This window comes from Vidua chalybeata, chromosome 7 (assembly GCF_026979565.1).
Source record: "Vidua chalybeata isolate OUT-0048 chromosome 7, bVidCha1 merged haplotype, whole genome shotgun sequence".
Classification (NCBI taxonomy): domain Eukaryota; kingdom Metazoa; phylum Chordata; class Aves; order Passeriformes; family Viduidae; genus Vidua; species Vidua chalybeata.
This window is the reverse complement of record NC_071536.1, coordinates 20,575,637-20,593,509: the sequence shown is the minus strand read 5'-3', so window position 1 is coordinate 20,593,509 and position 17,873 is coordinate 20,575,637. Positions and strand designations below refer to the sequence as shown.

General features: G+C 38.3%; 1 protein-coding gene across 1 annotated transcript in view; it reads right to left on the bottom strand.

The window, feature by feature from the left end:
- Positions 1 to 17,873, bottom strand: part of LOC128790580 (sodium channel protein type 1 subunit alpha-like) — a 92,439-nt gene that overhangs the window by 43,119 nt on the left and 31,447 nt on the right. The window contains exons 3-11 of the mRNA XM_053947446.1: positions 14,228 to 14,346; positions 9,667 to 9,756; positions 8,745 to 8,873; positions 7,929 to 8,020; positions 6,734 to 7,006; positions 2,363 to 2,426; positions 1,844 to 1,985; positions 1,490 to 1,696; positions 707 to 1,012 (exon numbers count right to left, since the gene is read on the bottom strand). Coding sequence (XP_053803421.1) covers positions 707 to 1,012; positions 1,490 to 1,696; positions 1,844 to 1,985; positions 2,363 to 2,426; positions 6,734 to 7,006; positions 7,929 to 8,020; positions 8,745 to 8,873; positions 9,667 to 9,756; positions 14,228 to 14,346 — 1,422 coding nt within the window. The remainder of the gene's footprint in view (positions 1 to 706; positions 1,013 to 1,489; positions 1,697 to 1,843; positions 1,986 to 2,362; positions 2,427 to 6,733; positions 7,007 to 7,928; positions 8,021 to 8,744; positions 8,874 to 9,666; positions 9,757 to 14,227; positions 14,347 to 17,873) is intronic.

The following is a 17,873-nucleotide window of genomic DNA, read 5'->3' as shown; positions in this document are numbered from 1 at the left end:
TCCTCAAACTTAGCAGTGTTATTAGATTAGGATTGGTTTTCTTTTTTTCTTAGATAAGAGTAACCATATTATCCAGAAGCTGCATGGTGCTGTGAAATTTTTGCATGTATTTCATTAGAGATATATTTTGCAGCTAGAAGTATCACTGTTCATGGATTCTTAAGACAAAACCCATGCTGAACACTCCTTTTTCATCTGAAGTTGCCAAATAGATTAGTTGCATAATTCCCACCAAGAAAAAGAGGAAGTCCATACACACACTTTTTTTCATGTATGAGGGATCTCACCCATAGTGAACAAGCATTGGTTCGAACATCATTGAAATAAGAGGAAAATGTGAGGTTATCATAACAGAAAAATAGTGTAGCATTTTTACAAATCTAGGTAATATATAATCATGCTAAAAGGAACCCTACATAATCAATCAGAGGATATTTTATTATGATTTTTAAATAATACTATTAGAAGAACAGAAATATGAGGTTACATTTAATTCTGAGGGTTTTTTAACAAGGCAATCTAGCAGCTAGACCACTTCCTCTCAAGTCCTAGCAACACTAATTAAAGTAATAAAAGTATCACTATTTCCTTTGTTTATGCAGTAGCATCATATTACTGTACTTTAGGAAGACTAAAGTAGTTTTGCAACAGCCTATGATGCTTTAAATATATGCTTTTACTTAAAAAAAACAACTATAGGCAATACCTGATGTGGAGAAGAATACTTCTTTTCATATGTCAGTCTATTGCCTTCAATAGACAATCGGAAACCTTTCCTTCTGATGCTGTCTTCTGATTCAGACTTGTGAAATTCATCTTCATCTTTTTCCTCTCCTCCAGACTGTTCTTTCTGTTTCCTTTTTTTCCTTCTATTTCTCCTCTCTTTTGCGCTCTTTGAGCTCAATTTTGATGCATCTGAGGAACTCTCTGAGAGCCCTCCTGCTTCTCCTGCAGCACTGGGCTCCCTGGACTCTGCAGATGCTGTTACTGCTGCTGCTGTCACCGCTGCCGCCTGCCATGATGCAGAAGGAATTGAATAAACCATGACCTAACATTTTCCTTTCTTTAATTTACTTATACGTAACTTCTACTCCAAAAGTCCCAGATCTTAATACTTTCTACAGGGTATCCTCTCCCTAGGTTTTTCTTCTACTTATTATTAATCAGTTGACTCAAGAAATGTGTTGGTCACAGAATTCTCTTAACCTTCATGAGTAAATTTTAAATGCAGAAATCTATCAGACTGTGTTAATGGCACTAGACTAGAAAAACATAGTGAATAACCTATACCTAGTTTTGAATATTCCTTCTCGATGGCTGAATCATTCACAATACCCTTCTTCAGTGCAGAATAGAAAACCACTGAGCTAGCTCAGTCATTGAAAGACCAACAGGGTACTTTATATTTCCAATTTCAGAAAGCAGAAATTGAATATCTCTAGTAAACTCACTTCCTTACAGTCCTGCATTACTACATCATAAACGATACCTGTGCTGCTTCTTGTTGCTTCTTCAGTTGCTCCAGCATCTGTTGAAATTCTGCCTCTTTCTGCTCTGCTTCTTCCAGAGTTGCTTGGTTCTGTTCTTCATATGCCATGGCCACCACAGCCAGGATCAGGTTTATCAGATAGAAAGAGCCCAGAAAAATCACCAGAACAAAAAATATCATGTATGTCTTCCCAGCAGCACGAAGAGTCTGGAAATAATATGACATTTATAAGCAAGTATATGTTAACTGTTCTGTTTTTCATACTGTTAAAATTCAGATAAGAAAATTGACTCTAGTCCTTTTGCATCACTGATACAAACATATTTGGTCTATTTTTAATTAAAAATTTCTCACCAGTTGATAAAGGTTTTCCCAGAAGTCCTGAGTCATTAGCCGAAACAGTGACAGGAAAGCCCAGCTGAAGGTGTCAAAACTTGTGTAGCCATAATTGGGGTTTCTACCAGCTTTCACACAGGTATATCCTTCTGGGCACTGCCTACAAAGACAAACTGGACATTACCTATTTAGTCATTTTAATATTATCAGCTGGATGTTAGTATACTCATATGTGCAGCCAGAACTGCAAAATAACATGTTTTGCCAGGTTTTGTCATCAGGTATTGCTCTTCCTTTACTTATCAACCAGGCACGAGCTATACTGATACTAAATTACTCATTCATCATGCAAACACTCAGTTTACCTGACCAGTCCACTGAGTTCTGATCAAGAATACAGATCTTAAGCCCAGTGTAAAAGCCTTTCTTATGTGAAAGGAAGTGGTCACTCAAAATAAGGCCCACTCGAACTGCACATCTATGGAATGTGGATCTAATTTCTACACAGTGCAATAATATGATGACATTTGTTCTTACCCAGCATCAGAGCTATTTCCACAAAGCAGAGCATCGTTTTGCCCTTCCAGAAAATAAAAATGACCTGTTTCAAAAAGAATTTAAAAGATTATAAAATTCAATATATAACCATTATCTCTAAAAGTTTTAAGGTGATTTCTGATCCAATTTTAAACATGCAGTGCTATTTTCTCAGCAGGACAACAGCTTTAGAGTAAATGACAATATGAATTTCATTAAGTACTATCGCTCACAGCATTCACTGTTAAAATGCCAAAATTTACTAAAAATTCTGTCAAATGCTTCTGGATGTGGATTCTCCCTTCTGTCTGATCACTGAACTAAACAATGCTTTGTGAAATGATGTGTAGTTGTTTATTAGAATAATTACAATCTATCTGAAAAAATATTCTCATAATTTCTTCAAAACTGCCTGATCAGTGTTGCCAGGGGTTTCAGTTTGTTGCTCACAAGCACTTGTGACAGTCATCTCATATATAAACCCTGCAAAAACCCAAACATCTGCCAGTGGCTCTGATGGCCATGGGTATGCACACTGCAGTTATAGCTCACTGACTCTATGAAGGCCCTGGCATAAATTCAACTCAGACATAATTACTGCAGCAGTCACAACTTCTTAAGTAAGATTTTAAGAGTACATGACAAAATTATTGAACACCTTAGTAAAAGAAATTGGGTAAGTTCCACCAAATCACCCTGTAACCAATCATACCAAGGTCTGTACAATAATGCCATAGTTAAAGGACATATTAGATGGTTTAAATAAGAAAGACTTTGACCTATCTCTTCTTACAAGAACATGGAGATGAGAAAAACTTTGTGCTTATTAAGATTCATCTTGACTGTATCCTTGAGAAGTGTTTTTCTTTTCCGCTTCAAAGCAGATACCTACAGTTTTGATTGCTGAAGTCTTGATTTTTGGGAGAATTGTCACAGGAGAAGCTTCTCCTGTAATAACAATCTCCCATTTGGTCACAGGCATAAGGATGTTTTTTATATAGGGTCAGACCATGTGTCACATTTCTGATGGAATCCAAAAGTATTGCCTCAGGCTATCTGTAAGAAAAGGGCAGGGACAATGGTGATGCTCCTCTGAGCACCTCCCTAGCTCCACCACTTCAGAATCATAGCAGCTTCAGAATCAAGGTGGTACCCTTTTTGCTTCCTGAGACCATTTAAACCCCATGTTGGATTTCTTTTCCTTTTAACTGTTGTGTTAGATTCCCTTAAAATGATCTCATTTGAAAATGAGTGCAGGTGACTTTCAGCTTGACTCTGCCTGTGCTGCCCAAGCCAGGCTACTACAGACACTAATGAATTCTGAGTCTGAGGAGGTGTCACAAGCTGCTGGCTCAGCACATATTGATTTGCTGCAAGAAGGGACACAGTACCTGGGCCAGCTGCATCACTCCATCCTGTGAGCAAAATTCACCATCTAGAAAAATGAGTGTTTAAGCTGTATGTAGACCTTCATCTGACACTTTGCAAAGGACTCATTTTCAGTGTCTAATGATGTATCCACATCTCACAGGGAGCAATCTCCTGTGCTGTGCCAATTGCGCAGCCCTGTGTGGCTGCTGTCGCTCTGGGCTGGTGTGCATTGCAGAGCTGCTCTGTGCTGAAACACAGCTGTAAACAGCAAGCTGACAGGATGCTGGCCACAGCTGACCCTTAGGAAGCAAATTTTATTCTGCCTTATGTCAGCTAATCATGATTAAAAGATGCTGGAACATAGCAGCTTGTTGGGAAGAATTCAAACCTGCCTTGATGCGGTTTACATGGAGCAGTCAGTCCTGATCAGCACTGCACCAGCTGAGCTGAACTGCTACAGCAGGTCTGCATTCAGGTTCTGTGCTTCAGACAAGATGTGCCCTGCAATGGTGCTGTGCTTGCCAGCTCCACAGAAACTAGAGCCACACCGGCCTTCTCTGAGTGCACTGATAAACCTGGGCAAGTGCTCAAAATATTACCATGGTAGGAAAATTTTTGTAACACAAACATATAACCAACTGAGCAGTATAAGCAGGTATATCAAAGAGAAGTGAAAAATCCCTCATTACACCAATGGTGTAAGTTTGGCTCCTCTTTAATTGATTGGGAAATGGGAAAATTTCCCTGGTAAGTGAGCACCTAACTTCAAGAAAGATTAAAGCTGTTTGAGTAAACATAGGGTGTAATATGAGAAGCACAGAGAATAATTGTTATTTCATAAAATAGATTGTGAGATGCTTTTCCTCAGAAAAAACTTGCTTATGGAAAGCTTATTAAGACTTCAGCTTATCTGGAGCTAAGTTTACCAGAATTCTTATCTTGGGAAAAGAAAAGGGGGTGGGGGAAAAAAGTGCTTGACTCATTAATGCCCAGAATGCTTAAAGACCCTCTAAATGGTGTCTCCAAAAATTAGCTCAGTGGAAAAATTAGGGGTTATGTGCATTTTTCTGCATAGTATACACAACTAATGGCATAATAACTTCCATAATTCCTAGAAAAGACACTGCCATTGCACTGCTCTGAGCTGCAGGTAAAGAACAGCTTATTGCCTTGTGAAGTAGCTGGTTTTTGTATCCTGTCTGCAAAAAGAGAGCAGGAAGCTGTGAGAAGATAATTTTACTCTTTGAAACTGCTGGTAAGCAAGGACAACCTTATTAACTTCATAATAAGACTTGTAATTTCATTATAAATTTCATAATACATATGAAATTCTGTAAATATACCAAAGGCAGATGTAGCCATTCAGTAAAGTACTTCCTAGAACCAATTCAATTGAGCTTTATTTTCAGGGGGCTTCAGGTCTTCTTTAAATCAAATGAATTCTTCAGAACTTAAGTTTATAAATTCTTTGTTAAAAAGTCAGGAAATTAAGTTTGGCCTTGAAGTCTAAGCCTTCATTAGGAGACTGCTTAGACTGTCATACCCCATGGCATGGGATCACCATGAATTCACATGTTCAAGTAAATTGAGTTTCACAGAAAGATTAGTTTAAGAAATTCAAATGGAAATCCATCATAGTCATTGATTAGCTGTGTGATCACAGTTAGAAGCTGTCTCACTTCTATTCAAAATTTGTCTGGCTTTGACTTGCAGTTATTGAACCTGTTATATATCTGCCTGCTAGATCAAAGATATGTCTACGATGAAAATTCTGTTCCCCATGGATTTTTTTTTTTTTTAACTGTGATCAAATCACCCCTTAAACCTTCTCTTTGATATGCTAAGTAGGCTGAGCTCCTGGTCTATCTTGGTATAAAGCATGTTTTCAAACCCTTTAATCATTCTGCTCTTTTTTGAACTTCCTCCATTTTTTCAACTTTCTATCTAAATTGAACTTTATACAGTATTCCAGTAGCAACTGCAGTACTGCTAAATACAGGGGTAATTCTGTCTTCCTGGGCAATAATTTATTTATGTGAACAGGATATTATTTAGCTTTTTGGCTGCAGACATTTAGCCTTAATTAGTCAGTCCTGGCTGCCCTGGAGTCCTTAGGTGCCTCATCCTCTATATTGTTTCAATTGCACTTCTCCATCCTGCCTTTCAGTTTCCCTGCAGCCTTACACATAAGCTGCTGTGGCAGTGTATTCCAGAGCCTCTGTGGCATTATCTTTCCTGTGCCCTCATGTTGTTCTTCATGTCACTTTTATTCTCATGACATGACACTTGCAAACACACTATTGCCATAGCAGGTGGCAGGAAGCAATTGTCTTTGGTCTGAGATTAATCTCTTTTTCTCCTCCTTTTTTCTATTCTTTGCTTGTGGCTTTATATTAAGTGACCTAATAACATGCATATACAAGCTTAAAAACCAGCCAGCCATGCAGCACCCACTCTAATCAAAGGGCACTCCAATTAGTGCTAATAGCACTGTAAGAAGGAGCATGCTGTAGGGAATTTGAGGAGATGATAATGAAAATCACAGAGATGCTGTGGGAGACGTGCTGTGATCACCACTACACTGGAAAGGATACTCAGGTGAGGAGACTCACCTGGAGACCCCACGACTTCTCTTTGCAGCTGGTCACTGTAATCTCTTTTCCTTTTCTATCTCTCTCTCCCCTTTAGTTCTTAATTTACATCTACAGTCTCTGTGCAAACCTGTCTCACAACATGAACTGTGAGCATTGAATTTTAAGACTTTTCTATCTCAGGGGAGATGTGAATTTGGCAGATGGAGTTGACAAAAAGAGCTATTCCAAGTAGCAAGACCACGTTCCTTGTTCCCTCTTCCATGCAGGCCTTTAGAGCAGATGTATGAGAGAGAAAATATTTCTCCTACTCTGTCTTAACGAAATGTATCATTCCTTCCTCTCCTTCCTTCTAAGAACTGGGTCAGCCACAAACCACTTCAGTGAGAATTCTGCAGACAATACTTACTTTCGTCTTCAATGTACCCCTTCCAGTCAAATGGAGTCACTGTGGAATTAACCAATGTACCATTTTCACCTATGGTGCTGTTTAGCTGGGAAGTAATATTTGTTTCCAAAGTAAAATTCTCTGGAGGCCACTGCAGGCATTTATTCCTCAGGTTGCCCATGAACAGCTGCAGCCCTATCAGTGCAAATACACTCAGACAAAACACAGTCAGGATCATCACATCTGAGAGCTTCTTCACCGACTGAATCAGGGCTCCTACGATAGTCTTCAGGCCTGCAAATGGAAAGGAGTTTTTATTCTGATGTTGGAAAATTTTTCAAAGCACAGAAATGACAATGTCTCCCAGTAAAGTTACAAATTTCATGCAGAAGCCCAAATACATGATTGTAATGTCTGTGAAACAACATTTTTGTGAAGAACTTTTTCACTTGTGAAAATGAATAAACAGCTGAAATTTATGTCCACTTGAAACTGTGAATGGAATGAGTTGCATATATTTCAAAACAACTTGATTCAATGATAAAACAAGCAACTATTTTTTATTCATGCTGTACACTGATCTCACATAAATATCTTCTTTCTTTTCATTTGTCAATACATCTTGCTCCAAACCTTTACTACTATCAGTTTTATAACATACTAGATTTAGAAGACAGTAGTAAAAAGCCTGTTGAACAATAAATAGGATTCAAATTTAATGCTATAAAACTGGAAATGGTTTGGAAAATTGTAGCTTTTTAAGATAATAAATCCCCCATGCAACACCCATGCTATTCTTTATTATCTTATTCTTTCATCTTCTTAGTAAGTCAACATTTCAAACAGTTTTATTTTTTAGACACAGATAGTCATGAAAAATACCACATAACATCATGTAGGTAGGATACACATGGGTAAGAAAACTTTAGGATTACTAATACTCATTGAATGTGGAGAAGGAAGCTTGACATCATACGAAGCAAACCACACACACTGTGTACTGCAATGTCTCATGCAAGAATCTGTTAAACTCAAAGGCTGATTTCAGAAGGAAAGTGCTCATTTTCAAAAGCAATGAATCAGAGATTTCAGTGAATCCTGATATCTTCTGATCCCTGCTTTTTTTTTTGTGGAAAAAAATAAGATTTATATTTAAAAAATATGAATTCTGTTTTAGTGAATTAAAGTCAGCCTCAGTGTTTAACCTCGCTCTCACCTGGAATGACTGATATTGTTTTCAAAGCTCGGAGAACTCTGAATGTTCTCAACGCTGAGACATTGCCCAGGTCCACAAACTCTGTCACATATCTGTAATAGGGGAGTTCACACACAAACACAATGACAGGATAAAAAGGAACAGTTGGGAGGTAAAAGGGGCCTAACACCTTACACCAGTTACTTCTTACCTGGAATTACAGAAATAGTTTTCAAAGCTCTCAATACTCTGAAAGTTCGAAGAGCTGAAAGATTGCCTAGGTTTACAAATTCTGTTACATACCTGTAGGATTAAATCACAGTTATTCAGAATTTAGGCAAAGTTTATGCTACTTACTTGGGTCTTGCATCAAGACCACTTTGGCGTTTTTAGCAAAAACTTAAACAGCAACAGTCAGAGGTTTACCTTTCACTGCAGTTTGCCTTGCATTATTATACTTTCAGAGCCTTCAGCTAAATTAAATGTCTCTGAAGTGAATCACACTGATTGTACTTTGAAAGCCTAAAATTTATCTAGACTAGATTGGTAAGTTTGGAGAATGAAGTCAAAGGGAAGCTCCTTTTCTGCTCAGAAAAAAAAAAAAAAAAAAAAGAAAAAGCAGGACATGAAATTAGCCTCTCTAATACTATCTGTACTAATGGCTTCTGCAGTATTTATGTTTACATAAAAATACGCATTTTTGAAAGTGAAAATTGTTTTAGACAAAAGTAATTCCATAAAAAGATTTCCATTGAACAAAGTTGGTATGTATCGATACTAATTTCATGCCCTTTTTGCCCTTCTCCTTCCAAGAAAAAGCAAAAAACGAGAACTTACGCAAAGGTAATGACAGTGAAATCAAGCCAGTTCCATGGATCTCGAAGAAAAGTAAAATCCTCCAAGCAAAAGCCTCTTGCAATGATTTTTATTAGTGACTCAAAAGTGTAAATGCCAGTGAAAGTATACCTGAAAAATATAGAAAAATTTAATCAAAATAAGTAGCAATATTTTACATTGGTATTCTGACAGAAATGTGATGATCAAATGAAAGGGTTTTTTATTTCACAGCTGGAGAAGAAATACAGTAAATAAGCAATTTCTTCTGAAATGCATTATATTAATCAGAGATACTTGTGTATGTACATGATTTAGTTCTGCTGTTGAAGTACAGCAGTCCTGATCTTACACATAAATAAAAATAAATAAATCCATCAAATAAGTAACATATTAAAATTTGTAGGTGACATTCAGTTTAAAAGTATGCAGTACTAGGTCCTTTACTGTTAAGTGAGAAAGCTGTGAGCATAAATTACTGAATACTGTCTGAGTCACCAACATATAAAACACCTGGTATTGGCTCTAAAGCGGGAAGGATGCAAGCATGCACTGAGTTCTCACTTTAGTAATACTTTTGCTTGTATGCTGCTCTTAAGTGACATGAACATTGAAGTGCCCATGGTTCTGCTATTAATGCAATGGTGTAAGGAAGGGCAAAAAGAAATGGGTAGGTGCTAAACCATGGAGAAAACTAGTGGAATCTCAGTAGAATATGATCTTTAAACTATTTTCATGGTTTTTCTACCCAATTGTTCTACTAGAATGAGATTCAAATAATTATTCAACATTTCTGCATAGTTCAGAGAGGAAATAGTCATAATGCCTCACGATGACTCCTGCTAGCACATCTTGCACTGCAGTTACTGGCATGGTAACTCCTAGAGGAACAGACAAAGATATATTGAAATAATGTGCAACTTACTCTACATTCTTTGTCCAGTCTGGAGGGTTACTCATGGTCATAAATACACAGTTGGTCAAAATAGTGCACATGATAAGCATGCTGAATAATGTAGGTACAGTTAAGGAAAACACAGTAGCTGTTCAGACAATATCACATCAGTCATGGCTTAAGTACAGTAAAATACTGCCACTTACACAAAACATTTAACTTTGGTAAACACTGACATACACTTTGCTTAACCTCGTATTTTTCACTTTAGTACATTAGACTTTAATATTGGTCTCGATTTGTTGACACTCTGATGTTGCTTTGCTGGTGTCCTGATGTTGTTTTCAGCCAGTCCTGAAAAGGAGATGGCTCTCACACCCTGGGAGGTAACATGAATTGAGCAAGAGCCAAAACCAAAATACTTTGCAGGAGTTTGCCTTAAGTACCTGGCATGACTGAATAAGTGTTAGTCTTTCACTTCTACAGGCTTGGTACTAAAATTAAGAGTTGGCATATGCAAGGGAAAAAAGTTTCTGCTATCTACCCAGAGTCAGAGCTGAGCTGAGTCAGTACCTAGCACAGCCAGTCTGTTGAAAACACAGAATAAAACATAGAATAAAGTTTTTCATTGCTGAAGTGAGTGCATTCCATGCTTCCCTAACACCAGCTTAATGTTTCAATCAGTGAAACAGAAATCCATAGTGAGCTCAGAGACTAATGTGAATAGTTTTCCAGTATTACTTTTGGTCTCTCTCAAAACCCAGCAAAATCAGTGTATTTGTTTCTACTAATGGTATAATTAGAAAATACTTCAATAGTTGTGTCAATTGCTTGAAAAGCAAAGAAAACTAGTGAAGATTAGAATGAAATAAATTTTTATTTGATGTTCCAGCAAGGAGCATTTATGTACTCTGGGACTATGAAACCTAGACAGACAGCTCAGAGGGGCTGGTTCTAGGGAGGTGAGACAATCCTCTGGGGCTTCATGACATTCAATGCAATGTTCTTTGTCCACTAGATCACTGCCTCTTCAGACAGTGCAGTTCTTCCCATTTTGTGGCAATAACCTCTATTCAAACATTTGGAAGTACTGAAGTAAACAAACTAGACGAAAATCTGACTCAAAATGGCCACATGATGGCAGCAAAAAATCAGCACTGCTACACATTTACACCAAATGGTTAACTTACTTTTCCTCTAGTCATCTCTCTAAATTATGTATTCCTTAAAAGTCCTTGCATCACCATAACTGGCAAAGAAAATAGTTTAAACTAAAGAAAGCTGTTTACAGCTAAGATTGTATCTGAGAGCCCATGATTTAATTTTTTTTTTAATCAAGTAGATAGCATTTGGTTGTTTTGGGTGTATTTTTATACCATCAACAAAACCAAAATGAAACAAAAACCAAACCAAACCAATCATCCACCACCACGAAACCCAAACCAAGAACACGACCCTTCACTCTAGGTGAAGGAGGAATAAGAGAAGTAGCACCAGGATCTAAACTTCTCAGAAAATTGCCACAATCATTTAGATCTTTCCTTACAGCAGCTGAAATATTCAAACTTTAGCATAAATTTGCAATAAACACTCAAATCACAGGGAAGGAATTAGCTGCCTGATTCCCACAGACAGGTGTGTGCCCTTTGCATAAATGGCTGGTCCAGCAGTGAACATTTTGGTATATTTCAGTCAGTGACTTAATTAGTTTTGAACATCATGTTGCCATACAAACTCTGTAGAGTAAAAATTGTTCAGTGCCTTAGAATAAATTATTAGAATGCCTTACCATCACAGTCCACAGACAGGTCTAAAGAGCCTGTTTTAATTTAATTAGGAAATTCCTTTCAATATAGAGAATCCATTTTGGAATCCAAATTGGAGATGTGTGGCTGCAGTTTCAGTCATCTCATGAAAGAGTTAGAGAAGTGCAACGTGCACTTAGGAGAGCTGAGGTTTTACCCACGTGCAGTGTGTTGTGTGCTTACAGCTCAGTGCCATGGTACCACTCATAACAAGGGCCACAGGTAGGTCCTTGCACATTGCTCACTCTTTACAAAACTTGGCACATCTGGGAGCCAAAAGTCACCAAAGCGCTGTCCACTCTGAAAGGGAGCAGATGCTCATTAAGGGCTAAAATACTTAGAAATATAGACTCTGACCATTTCTCTTATGAGAATCTCAAACATAACTGTCACATTCAATGTCTGTGCACCTCTTCTGTTCTCTTCCACATTTTGAGTGATTGATTTACAAGCTCAATATTCCCTTAATTTACTATTTTATGTTCTATAACAATTCAACTATACACATAGACAAAAAAACCTGATCTATGATGACTTCTTCACAGAAATGTACTGCCTTTTTCATGCTCTTCCCATACAGGCATGCAGAGGCACCACACAGCCTCAAGCTAATCAATTACAGGAGCAGCTGAAGTCTCTTATCACCTGTGTGGATTGGTGGAAGATGAAACAATTGGGAAAAAACCAAATATTGCCAACTGGTTTCACAGATACCATCTGGCAGTTAGGCCACACTGTGGAATACTGTAATTTAAGCTTCCAGAGCCTTGCAGAGGAGCACTTACACATTTTTCTCTAGAGCACCTCCCCAGTTCTTTCTAACAGAAATCTCTAACACTCTCCAGCTCCAGCCACTGCCACCTTCCTTTTTTTGACTGCTCAACACTCGTTCTCACCTTTTCATTCTTTCCTATTAATTGCCAAAGGCTGGCCATCTCCACTCTTGTGCTGCCTCCTCAGTTCCAAGTTCTACCTTAAGTCGAGTCAGGCAGGAAAAGAAAAGAGAAAAAAAAAAAAAAAAAAAAAAAGAAAGAGAAAAAAAAAGGGCAGACTACCAGGAGATGAGTCAGCAGAAAGAAACTCATGCTGTTACCAGTTTCTGCATTCAGTATTACAGTAGGTACTGGCAGTGAGAATAATTGCAGGGAAAGTCTGTGGGCACTGGAAAGAGACACACCGTTTCTCTGCAGGGCAGTAACATCTGCTCATGTGTCTGGGCACATGCGATCGGAGCACCCTGCACAGAGGTTCAGGGAATTTGGAAGACAGACAGATGAAGGTTTTCCAACCAATGTGCTAGTTTCATTGTGCTCAACACTTGTCTTTCATACTGAAAGTGAAAGGCACATTTCTGCTACAAAGGCCAAAATGGCAAACACCTGCCATAAAATGTGGAGGAAATAGAGTTTATCTATAAAAGTCAGAGGACTATTAAAAATAATAATCCATTTTACCCCTCATCTTTTTGTGTACGTAGCTAATCTTGTATAAGCAGCTGAGATTTGAACTGTAAAAAGGAATGTATTTAATGGTTCTTAGTTAAAACACTTTAAAATTTGCAGTGTTTGTACTATAATGAATAATATTTTTAAAAATAGAAAATTAGAGAACCTGCACATCTATTCTTGTGGTTTAGATTAAAAAAAAAAAAAAAACAACAAACAATCCTATGCCTATATCTAAGATATAAATAGCTCCTGCAATAATTAGTTGGTTGTAAGAAGAAATCAATCCATATACTGAAAGAAAACCTCTTTTTGTAATAGAGTTAAATTACACGATCACTTCATAGATGGAAGGGAAAATACTGAAATTCCATATTGTCTAATGGAATTTCTTTTGTTCTTACTGTCATCAAGACCAGCTGGATACTCTTTGAAGACAATTAGGAGAAACCTAAAACCAAGACCAAACTCAGTAACTAATATGCCAGTGAAAAGCCTTACCCACAACTCAGCCAGATGCAATGATGGAAGGTATTGCAAACCAGTGTCATGTGAAGGAATGAGAATTCATTGGAGGCTGCAGTCTGACAGTATTTGGCTGTGTTTTCTCACCATCACCACCACTGTGTCTCTAGGTCTCTGTCAGCTCCCTTAGCTACTGTCCCCAAACGCTCCCTACCTCCTCTCCTGCCTGACACCTTCCCCTTCTCTCACACTGCTTTAACTTCCCAGGAGCTCAGAGTAAAAGGTGTTCTGAGCCAGCAACCATCAGCCTTGTTTCTTACTTTTTCCAAAGACCTAGAAAATTCTGCCACCAATCTCTATTAATAAGGCTTCTGCCTTTCACTACTTGTTCAATGTTAGAAGTCTTACTGTCACACTGAAATTTTCATTTGATAACTACATTTCTCAGTCCTGAGGTTTTGCAAAAAAACCAAATGCACCAAAGCCTCACCCACTAGAAATTCCCATCAGCCTGTTATGACCATCAGGCAGCAATCCCCCATGTCAGTCTAAAACTTTACCTTGTGCACCATCCCATCAGGTCTGGTCCCCCAGTCTGTCCACCACCTGCAAGTACAGCTGCTTTGCAAACCGCCTGCAGGAATGCTGCCTATGCTTTCTGGCCATGTATTAAATTTGGCAGAGATTTATGGTGCAACTGGGAGGGTTTGGGAATGTGAGCACCGGCGTGCATGAGCCAGGCTTCAGGCACACTGCTGCAGCAGACTGGAAAGCTGATCCTGAGGACAGCCCCAGAAGGACCCTGAACCTTTATTTATGATGAAATCGTTATCTGTTTTCTTCATTTCATTTTGAACAACCACTGAAAAAGGATATGAATGTACCAAAATTTTAATAGCTATTTTTCTAAGAGGGTTGAAGGGTGTTAAAATGTACAGGGCAGAGGTGGCACTGAATCGGAAGATTGCCTTCCCTTTATTCAATACTATAAAGGTCTGAAAAAGAGAAAGAAAAGACATTTTATCAGAGTTTATTCACTGTAGATTCTCATTTAAAAAACTGTTACAAGCAAGCAATCACTAAAATTGTAACTTTTTGAACAGTTAATACACAAAAGCATGAATAATTTTTCAAATAAAAATTATTTCCAGTACTTACCTGATGAATCTAACATATGAAAATGCAATTAATTCAATTCATTAAGGTTTTTTGTTTACTTCTTCATTAACAAACTCAGTAAAGTAATATTCCTTTTCATGTGTTTCTTGTAAATAAAGATGCATAAATTATTAACTGAAATTTTATTTATGTTTTCCCCCAGAAAATTCTCCCTGTTTGAAATAGTACAAGTAGGGTGTGGTGGTGCATTCTCCCCCACTCCTTTCAACCCTATTTGGGGACTTTATTGATCTATTAGTCTTACTAACTCGAAATCCTTCTGGGAACTGATTTATTAGACTATCCACTGTTGTAATTTTTGGGGTTTTGTGCTAAGGAGAGAGGGAAATAACAGCAACATATACAGCCATATTTAGGTAGGTCTCTGAGGACTGGAAATCTGAATATACCTTACTAGAGGAGAGCAAGAGACAATCCCAGTGATCCTTCTGCACAATTGTGGTTTCCAGGTGTGAAAATTTCTCACAAAATACATCCTTTTAAAATTTAACTTTTAATATCTATGGAACTAATCAAATTTAGAGAAACTTGCAGGCATCAAGCCTTACTTCAGAGGATTGTAGAAGACTCTGTAGGTTAAATGTCTCAAATAAATCCATGAGCCAAAGCTAAACAGTACGACAGCAAACCCTGCAAACACTGCTTTGTTTCCACTGCAGGATATCATGGCTGCACCTGCCCTAACACTACAGCACACAAAATGTGGGCTGCCGGGTTCTTTTGTGTCACTAAGGTGCTCTTCAACTGCAAGATCAATCAGAAAAGAATGAAAAACAGTGCAGAAGGAAGAAAGGTTCAGTAACTCAGAAGAAATCTGCATTCAGTGAAAGGGACGATGCAAGAATAACCTAAATTCAAATGAAATTAAAGGAAAATTTCTTAAATTGCTTTTTTCATTTTTTCCATTGTCATATTTTGCACATAAGCTATGAGAAAGCCTCCCTGATTTCTGTTAAGTTGCTGATGAAATGAGCTGTAAGCTAGAATTCCAGTGGAATCGTGGGCAAGGTTATGTTGGTTTCATCTGGTGTCCATGATATCAAGTATTGCTTCAAGACTATAAGCAGTGAACTATGTGACTATTTCCAGGAAGGCTGGCAGACAGGGAAAATATGCCAAGGAGGTTCAAGGGGGACAGTGCTTCAGTCTGCTGAGATTTGGAAAGTTTAGAATGTATGAACTGTGAAGTAGAGATACAAATGTCTAGAAGCACACAGGAGAGAGATGTGGAGATGGGGGTTTACTGAAGGCAGAGGAGAAGCAAGGATTCAACTGTGAGGAAAAGCTGCTCCAGTCTCAGTGGCTTCTTCCCTGAGCTGTCCCTCCATCACAGCTCTACACTGAACAGCTTCTCATACAAACTAAACCCCTTAGGAGTAAGGGACTCTACCAGGCAGACTTTACACTATCTTGAGTACAAACTCAAGATGTGTAGGAATGTATAAGATATGTATATGGTTTCCCACTTCTGCACAGAAATGGAGAAACTGCATGTGAAGCTGAGGACAGCCTGAGCTAATGTTTCCAAATTGCACTTCCAGTTTGGGCTTAGAGGTAACAGCCTGCAGATGACCTGGCCTTACATGAAGTTTTCATTTCAACTCCTGAAGCAACCAACCAGATGAATGACTTTTTAAAAAATGTTTTAAAGCCTCACACCCCAAGGGGAAGGTGAATTTCCTCTGCCAGGTCTGTCCCCAGCCCCCAGGACTCACGTCTCAGATGCCTCCAACTCATGCTCTTTTTGGTAGTTATGAGGTAGTTGACAAAATGCATTAAAAATCACACTTCCTGCTAACTCTGTATCTAAGACTACTGCACCTCCATTTAGTCAACCTATATTTTAAAAAACATCTTTGAACACAAGCATCTTAAACATACATCTATTTTCTAACATGCCGTATGGAAAATAACAGCATGCTGGCACAGTTCCAGTTTCAGTTGGAAGCTGCTGCTATTTTAGCTGTTCTACTTTCTGCTGCCCTGCATAAGCAGAACCAACAAGACATAAATTCCCTACCTCGGTTTTAATTTTTCACTCAAAGCATCTTTGTGACTTGAGCTTTCAGAATGACTTTGGTGGTCCTCTAACTTCTAGCCTTAAATATGAATTAGAACTGTACCTTATTTCTGAAGGAGAATTTTCATTAAAAAGTACAGGCAAGAGCTGATATGCCCTATGTAAGCTCCCTGCTATGCCTGCTGTATCTCACTCCACTCTCAACCCAGATGCAAGCCAATGTGTAGGCAGTGTGGATGAACATGAAGTATTGTACCCAAAGCTGTCAGCACAAAGTAGACATACACTAAGAAAAGCTAGATAAATTCTAAACAAATTGTAACATGAATGCTTTTATATGAAGAATTATGTATAAATTTCAGGCCTTATGTTTTATTCATTTTTATAAAGGCACAAAACCGACTCACACTCAAAGTATTTGAGGGCAAATACAAATTCAGAGCTCCCTGAAAGGAAGTCCCTTATTTGCTGCTTTTGCATCTGTAACCTAAAACCCAATCCATCTTCTGCCATATTTGAAATCAAACCAGAAACTGAATTCTTAGCAGGGCAAAGGAGAAGGAAGAGTGTTTTGAGAGAAGAGTCAACACTGAATAAAGATAAAGAGTTCCCAAAACCTTATTTCTCCTCTCCTTCCTCCTAGTTAGCTTCAAATGCAGTTTATGGAAGGCTAGATTTAGTGCACTGTGTGTTACCCCACTGCATTTCCACCTTCTGAAAGACAGGAGCAGATACAACGTTGAGCTGGGTCCGCCGCCTCTCTGGAAAAGCTCCCGCAGCAGCTAGAACAGGACACTCATGGCATATGAGAAGTTGCCATTTCTTGGGTTTGTGGTTATCTTTTGAAACAATGTTTTCTAGCAAGTCCTTAACTTTTTTGCTTTGCTAGGACTTTTCACTTAAAAATTATCTCACAACTATGAAACTATCACTAATGCATTCACCTTTGCTGGTGTAATAAATTGAAGAAATTTTACAAAATCTTTTTGGGTTTTTTTGCAATGCAAGACACATCTGGGAAACCCAGGAGTTAGGGATTTGATCAGATTAGGGACTGATATTGAATGCCAGGAGAAAAGGAGGCATCTTTGGTGACAGACATCATTCAGATCCTTCTGGCAAGAGGCAGGGCATGGAGTGGCAATAAACAGTGTTATATCTCTATCACTGCAGGAGGAAAGTGAAGCTTTACCCACTTAGTTCCACCTATTCTCTCCCTCCTCTTTAATGTAGCAGCCTAGGTTCAGAGGAAAAGAGCCAGCCCTTAAGTGGACCAGATTTTGATTCCTGCCTGCAGGTCAGGATCTTAGGGGATTCCAGCTG